The sequence below is a fragment of the Fukomys damarensis genome, unplaced genomic scaffold, assembly GCF_012274545.1.
Source record: "Fukomys damarensis isolate Sample0158 unplaced genomic scaffold, DMR_v1.0_HiC HiC_scaffold_14, whole genome shotgun sequence".
NCBI classification, from domain to species: domain Eukaryota; kingdom Metazoa; phylum Chordata; class Mammalia; order Rodentia; family Bathyergidae; genus Fukomys; species Fukomys damarensis.
The window spans coordinates 13,844,371-13,854,932 of NW_022900926.1; the positions used below are offsets into that span (position 1 = coordinate 13,844,371).

Sequence of the window (10,562 nt, forward strand, 5' to 3'; positions counted from 1 at the left end):
CACACATATCACATTTTCTTTATTTTTCATCTATTGATTGGCGTTTGGATTGCCTCCATATCATGGCTGATGTGAATAATGCTGCAATGAACAGGAGAGTGCGGATAGATATACCTTCAAATCCTGATTTCAGTTTTTTGGATACAAACATAGATATGAGATTGATGGATCATGTGGTTCTCTATTTTTAGTTTTTTAAAAATCTTGCACAATGTTTCCATGGTGAATATACCATTCTAACTTGGCATCAACAGCATATAAATGTTCCAGTTTCTCCACAATCTTACCAACACCTATTACCTTTTTTTTATTATAGTAGATATTCTAACAGATGTTGTATGATGTCTCCTTGTAGTTTCCATCTGCATTTCCCTGATAATTAGTAAAACTGAGCACATTTCATATAGCTGGGAGTCATTTGTATGTTCACTTGAGTAAATATATATTTCAAGCATTTATTCCCTTTTAAATTGAGCTATTACTTTTTTCATTAAGTTTGAGGAAATTCTTATGTATTTTTTAGTTCTTATATATTTACATTAACCTATCAACAGAGGACTGGCAAATATTTTATCCAACTCTATGGGTTGCCTTTCCCCTTTGTTTCTTGTGCTGTGCAGAAGCTTTTTAGTTTGATGTAATCCCGCCTGTCTAGTTTTTTTGTTGCTTGTGATTTTTATTTCAAATTCAAGAAATAACTGCCAAGAGCAGTGTAAATGAAGCTTGTTTCTTACATTCTTTTCAAGGAGTTTTATACACTTATAGGTACACACTTATACAGAAAAAGTGCACCTACACCAAAGCAATACAGTGCTGAGCACTATTCAAAATACATTGAGAGGATTACTCCCACATTACTGTCCCTACAAAAAATTCATACATACAGTAAGGAATGCAAAGTTTTTAGATGTGGTGCATATATTTGGAAACTTGATTGGAGTGACAACATCATGAATGTACAAATATGCCCAAACTCATCCAAATTTAGATACTAAATATGTGAAAAAAACTCCATATCAATTATACCTTATAGAAAAAGGAAAGAAAATTCACTAGTGGTTACACTTGAAACTGAGTTTGAGGTTTAAACTTGGTAAGGCAGCTCTTAGCTGCTTCTCAAAGATCCTATTCCCATACATGATGCCTTTACCTATCAATATTGAAATTAATTCTGTTTTCCTCTTTTACCTCAGGGCATTTGCATGGAATTCCCGCTTCCCTCTCCCTTACTTTGTCTAAGATCTAATAATACTGATTTCTTACTTTAAAAATCACCTACTCTTTCCACTCTCCCAGGCTGAGCTGCAAGTCTACTTTTTCCTCCTCTGTGGTGTCCTGGGCTGTGGTAGCTGCTGTGGCACCTCAATGCCATGCGCACTGAGCACGCCATGTCCCACTCCACACTGGAAAGCCAGGCGGTGACCCCACCTTTTTCACTGTAGTAACATAGATTCTCATCATCTTTGAAGCAGATACTCAATTTGATGAGTGAATATTAACCAAACAACAGACTCTCCCAAGACTTGGCTTACCTTCTTGGCTTTGTACTTTGACCATTTTTTTGACCTTTCACCAGCAAAAGGGGAGAGAATTTAGAGGAGTAGTCTGAGGTCAATTTCTGATTTTCTGACTCTTGTACTTCTTGTCTGATCTCAAGAGGTCAGGCATAAGCCATAGCTAGAGGCCTGTGCAGATACTATTTGTAAGTGCACACAGATTCCAGCAAGAAGCCCTCATGGGCTAGAATAGTAGAAGTGAGTATAGGACCCAGCCAGGGCCCGTCCCACAAAACAGCTATCCAAGTGGGCAAACCCCAGCCAGAGGCATGACAAGAACCATCCCTTGTGTGCCCAGGCCTCAGCAAGAACCCTGCCTAGCAACAGGGCAGCACAGGGATCTAGAAGGCCACCATTCTGAACCCAGGAAATGGCTCAGTGGGGAGCAACAGAGAGTCCTCTCTGAGGACTGCTGAGAATTGAAGCCCACTAGGTGAGCAAAGTCACCTCAACAAAGGCATAGCAGGCTGCATTTATTGAAATGAGAAGACAGATAAACAAGTCTCAGAAAAGGACTTCCAGATCACCTAAGGCAGCTCCATGGGCAATGAGATGGAACAATCTGATACTGAACCACCTGGACTCCCTGAACTTGCAATGAAAGAGGATCTGGAAAAAATGAAATCAGAAATAATTTCTCAGATAACAACAGAAATTGTGTCCATAGTGAAAGACATGATTAACAACTCTAGAGAAGACATAGATTTTAAAAAATGTATAAGAGCTGAGGAACATGATTGAATCCAAGCATAGGAAACAAATAGAATCCATAAAACAGATACAAAGAGATATCAAAGAGATTAAAAACTCCATTGAAAGTTTATGCATCAGAATAAGCCAATGTGATGACATAATATCAGATATAGAAGACAGGATTTCTATTAGTGACTACAAAAAGAAAAATTTCTTAAAAATATTAAGGGACCACAAGAAATCAATCCAGCAGCTGCTAGATGGTGCAAAGAAAAATAACATAAGACTGATCAGAGTCAATGAAGAAACGGGAGACAGTGCAAATGACATTTAAATTAAAAAAAAACTATTCACAGAAGTAATGGCAGAAAAATGCCCAAGGAGAGGAAAAGAATTTGACATTCAGATAAGTGAGTCATATAGAATTCCAACTAGCTGTGATTAAAAACTTTAAAAACTACACCTCAGCTTATAATAGTTAAGATTCCAGAAACCCAATAGGAGAACAAAATCCTATAAGCCATTAGAGAAAAGAAATAAATCACATACAAAGGAAAGCCCAGTAGAATTACAACAGACTTCTCAACACAAACTCTCAAGTCAAGAAGAGGCTGGAGTGAAGTACTTCAAGCCATAAAAGAAAAAGCCTCCAACTCAGATTGATGTACTCTGTAAAGCTATCTTTCAAAACTGGTGGAGAAATAAGATACTTTCAGGAGAAAGAGCACCTAAGGAACTTCATGAATACCAAACCAGCACTCCAAAAAATTTTAAATGATGTCCTAGGAAAAGACAATGAGGATCACAGCCCCAGGAAGCCCAGCAGAATGAATCCATCAGGCACGACAAGAAATCAAATAGAAAGGGGTAGAATCCAACAAAAACAAAAAGTCATGACAAGGATAAGTCAATACATATCAGTTATAACCATCAATATTAATAATTTCAGCTCATCAATCAAAAGAAATAGATGGGCAGAATGGGTGAAGAAGCAAGAGCCAACATTGTGCTGCATACAAGAAACACAATTAAAAAAAAAACTCAGTCTGAAAGTTAAAGGGTGAGAAACAATACTCCATGTGACAGGAACCCCCAAATAAATAGGAGTAGCTATCCTATTTGTAGATCAAATGGATTTAAAAGCAGCACTAGTTAAGAGAGGCAAAGAAGGACACTACATCCTTGAAAATAGAAATATCTAAGAGGAAGAGATGACAGTCATAAATATAAATGCACCAAATACTACTGCATCCAACTATATGAAATAAATACTAATGAACATGAAAAATCAAATAATCACTAATACAATAGTAGTGGGGTTTTCATCTGCATCTGTTGAATGACCAGTGATGTTGAACATTTTTTCATGTATTTATTTGCTGCTTTTACTTGTTTGTCTGAGAAATGTCTGTTCATTTCAGATGCCAATTTTTGAATTGGGTCTTTATATTTAGAGAGTCTGATTTTTTTGTTGTTGTTGTTCTTTTTATGTTCTAGATAGTAGTCCTTTATCTAAGGAGCAACTGGTAAAATTTTTTTTTCCCACATTGTATGTTGTATCTTAGCTCTGCTGGTGGTTTCTCTTGGACTGCTGAAGCTTTTTAATAGGATGAGATCCCAGTTGTTGATTCTTTGTGCAAGTTCCCATGTTACTGAGGAAATGTGGCTTTTCTATAGAATGGAGTAGTATTCAACCATGAAGAATGAGAAACTAGAGTCATTCATAGTTAAATGGATGCCCATTGAGACCATACTCTTAAGTGAAATAAATAGGACACACTTAAGTAAATACCAAAGAGTTTCTCTGGTGTGAAAACTAAAAATGTAAATAAGGTTCAAATGGTATAATTGATAGTGTGAAATAGGAAGAAAATATCTAAAAGGGAAGGGAATGTGGGAAGGGTAGGAGAAAGGAAATAATGGAAAAGAAAAAAATATGAAAAAAGCAAAAAATGGAAACAAAGCCTTTGTAAATAGGGAGGGGTTAAGGGTGTGAAGGCAGGGGGATGGAAGGAATGAAAACCACAATACATCATGTAAAGGTACAAGATCCCAATGATAAATGTAACTGTATCATTTACCTTAAATATACCAATAAATTTAATGAAAAAAATAGCTGCGTGGGACCTCAATACCCCACTGTCACAAATAGAAAGATCAACTAGACAAAAAATAAACAATAAAATACGAGAATTCAATCAAACTCTTGAAAAAATTAACTTACCAGATGTTACAGAGTGTTCCACCCCACAAAAGCAGAATACACATTCCTCTCAGTTGCACACGGGTTGTTCTCCAAAATAGACCCCATGTTCTTGCTCACAGTATATGTTTAAATAAGTGTAAAGGAATTGAAATAATCCCCTGTATATTATCAGACAATAGTGCTATGAAATTGGAGATTAATAGTAATAGAAACCACAAGAATTTCATAAGCACATGGAAATCGGACAACTCTCTTCTGAATAACAAGTGGGTCACAGAGGAAATTAAAGAAGAAATCAGAAAGTATTTATAATTAAATGACGATGCCAATACAAAATAGCAGAATCTATGGGACACAATGAAAATAAGTCTAATGAAGGAAATTCATAGCAGTAAATACTCATATTAGGAACCTCAAATAAACAACGTAATGCTGAACCTCAAGCTTCTAGAAAAAAGAGCAGGACAAACCCAAAGCTCATACAAGGGAGGAAATTATAAAGATCAGAGGCAAAAATCAATGCAATGGAGACTAAGACACAATACAAAAAAAAAAAAAAAAAAAAAAAAAAAAAAAAAAAAAAAAAAAGTCAATGAAGCAAAGAGTCAGTTCTTCAGAAGAATAAACAAAATTGGGACAGGTATTTAGCTCAGTGGTTCCACCTTCTGCTTTGCAAGCACAAGGTCCTGAGTTCAATCGCCAGTACAAAAAAAAAGAAAGAAAAAAATGACAATCCCTTAGCCAACTGCATCAAAAAAAGGAAAGATCCAAATCCATGCAATTAGGATTCAAAAGTGAAATTACAACAAACTCCACAGAAATCCAGTGGATAATAAATACCTATTTTGAGAACCTATATGATAATAAGATGGAAAACACAGAAGAAATGGACAGATTTATAGATACATATAAATTACCAAAGTTGAATAAAGATCACCTAAAAATTCTAAACAACCCAATATCAATCAACAAAATTGAAAACGTAATTAAAAACTTACCAACTAAAAAGTCTTGGGTCGTGATGTCTTCACTACTGAATTCTACAAGACATTTAGAGAAGAACAGTTCCCACTACTGTTTAAATTCTTCAGTGAAATTGAAAAGGAAGCAATACTCCCAAATTCATTCCTGGACACAAGCAGCACCTTGATCCCAAAAGCAGAGAAATATCCTACCCAAAAAGAGAACAATAGGTCAATTCCCTAATGAACATAGATACAAAACTCCTCAATAAGATACTGGTAAACTGAGGAAGCCTGGGCCTGATCCACCGCGGGAAGGAGAGCCATGCCTTCTCCCGCCCCAGGTGCCATCTCTTCAGTGCAAGGAAGATAGCCGCGCAGGAACCCCTGAACCCCCATAACTTCCCTTACACACACACACACACACACACACCGCACACTCTCAGACTTCCTGACTGTGCCAATCTTTGGACCCACTCTGCAGAGGCAGAGGTGGTCATAAAGGGTATGTTTCTGAGTTTCCAACTTTGAACATCTTTAAAGAATGGGAGCGGGAAACCTGTAATAGACAGGTGTGGAGTTCAACCATTCAGAAGGTTGGGGAGCTCAATCTGGGCCTTGTAGCCTGAGGTCAGTCTGGGTCATGGGGTTCAGCCATCAGCTGAGATCAGGGGTCTTGTGTCCTCACTCTGTCTGAGCCATTAAATGGTAAATATACTATATTGAAATTTTGTTCCCAGCAGACAAGTTTTGAACTGCTTCTTGATTTCAGTTTAATTCAAATTATTTAAGGGTGATAGACTAATGACTACCACAGGTGGTCAGTTTCCAAGTTGTGCTTGATCTTAATGTGTTGCTGATTGTATCAGTTGGGATAAAGCATTGTGGTTGATTTGATGAGCTGTTTTCTCTGATGTTATGAAGATGAGAATGTCTGTGGGTCATTAGAGACTCAGAAGGTAGGATGCAACTATATCAGGAAGATTTGGGTGATAACCCAGAGATTAAACCAAGGACAGCCCGACAGCAAAAATAAAAATGAGAAAACACTTAAGCAAGACACAAAGACAGACTTCCAGTTCACCAATGGCAAACAGTAGGGCAAATGAGGATGAAAAGGCCAATGGTGAACCACCAGGACACCCTGAACTCAAAGCACAGGAAGTAACAAAACAGATCAATCAGTCTCTAGAAAAATTCAAAACAGAAATAATTTCCCAGATAACTATAGAGATAGTGAGCAAAATGGAAGTCATGATTCGAGACTCTACAGTAGAAATTGATAAAAAAATAGATTAGCTCAGGACCATGATAGAAGCCATGAAGGCCCAGCATAAGAAAGAAATGGAAAAAATGAATGCCCAACATAGGAAAGAAATGGAATCCAGAAAACAGATTCAAACAGATACCCAGGAGATTAAACACTCCATTGAAAGTGTACATAACAGAGTAAAAGAATGCGAAGATAGACTCTCAGATATAGAAGATAAGATTGCAGTCATTGACCATGAAAAGAGAGGTCTCTTAAAAACAGTAAGGGATCATGAGAAATCAATCCAACAACTCCTAGATGATGCAAAGAAGAATAACATAAGACTGATAGGAATCCATGAAGTAGCAGGAGAAAATACAAATGATTTAAAAAAGCTGTTCGCAGAATTAATGACAGAAAACTTCCCAAACAGAGGGGAAGAATTTGACATTCAGATAACTGAGACATATAGGACCCCAACTAGCTACAATAAAAAAAAATCTACACCTAGGCATATAATAATGAAGATCCCAGAAACCCAACTGAAGAACAAAATACTACAAGCAGTAAGAGAAAAGAAACAAATCACATGCAAAGGAAAGCCCATCAGAATCAAAGCAGACTTTTCAACACAAACCCTTGGGGCAAGGAGGGCCTGGAATGAGATATTTCAAGTACTAAAAGAGAACAACCTCCAACCTAGACTGATGTATCCTGCAAAACTCTCTTTCAAAATGGATGGGGAAGTAAGATACTTCCACAACAAAGAACATCTGAGAAACTACATGAATACCAAACCAGCACTACAAGGAATTCTAAACAAGATCCTAGAAAAACACAATGAAGGCAACAACACCATGAGGCCCAACAAAGCAAATCAAATAGGTAAGAAAAAGAAACTAAAAGGAGAAGGTGAAAAAGTAAAAAGAGTCAACAAAAGGCCAATAACATGTCAATAATAAGTCAGTACATATCAGTCATAACCATCAATGTCAATGGCCTCAACTCACCAATCAAGAGAAATAGACTGGCAAAATGGAATAAGAAGCAAAATCCAACAATATGTTGTATACAAGAAACACACCTACTACAAAAAGAAGCCCATAGACTGAAAGTGAAAGGATAGAAAACAATTCTCCATGTGACAGGAGCCCAGAAAAAAACAGGGGTAGCAATCTTATTTGCAGGCAAAGCAAATTTCAAACCAAAACTGATTCTAGTAGTATTGATGTAGGAAGGTACTGTATCATACCTCTGTGAGTGTAAAATATCTTGTACCTGCTTTATGATACATAGTAGTGACCGTGCTTTATCAGAGCTATATTTAATGATATTACTCTAGAATGTTCTCTTTCCAGATGATGATTAAGATGCTAATAAAAAAAAGGTGCCAGGTACCACAACAGCAATAGAACTTTGCTGTTTTCTGTATATTATTCTTTTCTTTGTTTTGTTTTGTTTTGTTTTTAATAGAATGTGCTGAATGTCTATAATTTTGTTCAGATAACTGCAGAACCTGGAAAAGCTGTTGCTGCTATTGATGCATAACATACTTATATTGAATTTTGGGAACCTTAAACAGTGCTGTTAACTTTGGAAAAAGTTATGCCAATTTACTGTGTTGAGATGGCATTGTACAGAAATGGACAGCCATATTGGTCTAGAAATGTTAATTTTTTTATTTTTATTTTTTTTCCATTTGTACAGGGGTAATGCATTGTACTAAACATGTAAGGTCATATCTATGTGGATTTGATTACAGAAACTAATAAAGTATTCTCTAAATAATGAAAAAAAGAATAAGATAAGACTACAAGAGCAAGAAGCAATTTAAATATGTTAAGGGACCATTTTCATCTTCAGAATTAAGGATTATTTTAATCTTACATCATTGCCTTTTCTCTTTTATTTTCCTTTTTAGTTTTATTTTAGAATTCCCTATTTTTAATGTTCATACAGAGAGAGATTTCTTTAACTGAAATACCTAATAGTTTCTCTGATGTGAAAAACTGTAATAGTACATAGGATCCTGATGAGATAATTAATAACGTGAAATAGGAAATAAAGGGTTAAAGGTGTAGGGAAAGTGGGAAGGGTGGGGGGAAAGGTAATAAGGGATAGGAAAAAAAATAGGAGAAACTGAAAAAATGGAAATAAAGTGTTTGTAAATGGGGAGGGGAGGAGGCGGTGAAGGGAGGGTAGGGACAAGGGGGAAAAATGAGAATCAAGACCTATTATGTAAAGGTAAAGGATCCCAATGATGAATGTTACTGTATTGTATACCTAGATTGTACCAATAAACTCAATAAAAAGAAAAAGATACTGGCAAACAGAATACAGAGGGCCATCATGAAGATCATGTACCCTGACCAAGTGGGATTCATCCCAGGGATGCAGAGAGGGTTCAACATATGCAAATCAATAAATGTAATATACTACATTAAAAGAGCCAAGGAAAAAAACATATGATCATCTCAATAGATGCAGAAAAAACATATGACAAAATCCAACACACATTCACAATAAAAACCCTATACAAAATTGTAGTAGACAGTCTCTATCTCAATCTGATAAAAGCCATCTATGAAAAACCAACAGCCAATATTATACTAAATGGTAAAAAGCTGAAATCCTTCACACTAAAATCAGGAACAAGACAAGGATGTCCTCTATCACCACTCTTGTCCAATATAGTTTTGGAAATGTTAGCCACAGCAATTAGACAAGAGAAACAAATAAAAGGAACAAAGAAAGGAATGGAGAAGTTAAAGTGTCATCATTTGCTGATGATATGATACTCTACATAGAAAACCCCAAGGACTCTACCAAATACCTTCTAGACGTAACAACCAAATTCAGTAGAGTGGCTGGATGCAAGGTCAACACACGAAAATCAGTATCTTTCCTGTACACAAACAGCAGACTCACCAAAAGAGGGACTAGAGAAATAACTCATTTCATGATAGTGTTCCAAAAAATGAAAAACCTAGGAATCAACCTAATGAAAGAAATCAAAGACCTCTACTCTGAAAACTCTACTCTAGCACTCTGAAAAAAAAAAAGAAAGAAAGAAAAGAAAACAAGAAAGAGATTGAAGAGGGTATCAGAAAATGGAGGGCTAGGGATTTAGCTCAGTGGTTTAGCTGCCTGCCTTGAAAGCACAAGGTCCTGAGTTCAATCCCCAGTGCCAAAAAATAAAAAAAAAATAAAAAGGGAAAAACATGCCTTACTCCTGGGTAGGAAGAACCAGTATAGTGAAAATGGCTAGACTTCCAAAACTGCTATACAGATTCCATGCAATCCCAATTGAAATTCCAACAGCATACTTCAAAGACCTTGAAAAAACAACCCAAAAAATCATTTGGAACAAAAAGAGACCTAGAATAGCAAAAGCAATTTTAGGCAACAAAGACAAGGTGGGGGTATCACAATCCCCAACTTGAAACTGTACTACAAAGCTACTGTGCTAAAAACAGCACGGTACTGGCACAGAAACAGACCTGAGGATCAGTGGAACAGATTAGAAGATGCAGAAACAACTCCAGACACACTCAGTCACCTCACCTTTGACAAAGGAGCCAAACACCCTGACTGGAGGAACGATAGTCTCTTTAATAAATGTTGTTGGAAAAATTGGGTTTCAACTTGCCAAATATTAAAGCTAGACCTGTATCTCTCACCGTGCACTAAACTAAAATTGAAATGTATTAAAGATCTAAAGATTAAAACAGAAACGGTAACCTGGCTGGAAGAGAGCTTAGGTATAACTCTAAGATATTGGCATGGGAAAATATTTTATGAACAAACCTGAGTTGCACATGAACTAGAACAAACTCAACAAGTGGGATGTCTTCTTATTAAAAAGCTTCTGCACAGCAAGAGAAAACAACCTA

General features: G+C 36.4%; 1 protein-coding gene across 1 annotated transcript in view; it reads right to left on the reverse strand.

Moving 5' to 3' along the window:
• Rab32 (RAB32, member RAS oncogene family) overlaps nt 1-10,562 on the reverse strand; it is a 35,839-nt gene that overhangs the window by 20,064 nt on the left and 5,213 nt on the right. The window contains exon 2 of the mRNA XM_010626678.1: nt 5,454-5,495. Coding sequence (XP_010624980.1) covers nt 5,454-5,495 — 42 coding nt within the window. The remainder of the gene's footprint in view (nt 1-5,453; nt 5,496-10,562) is intronic.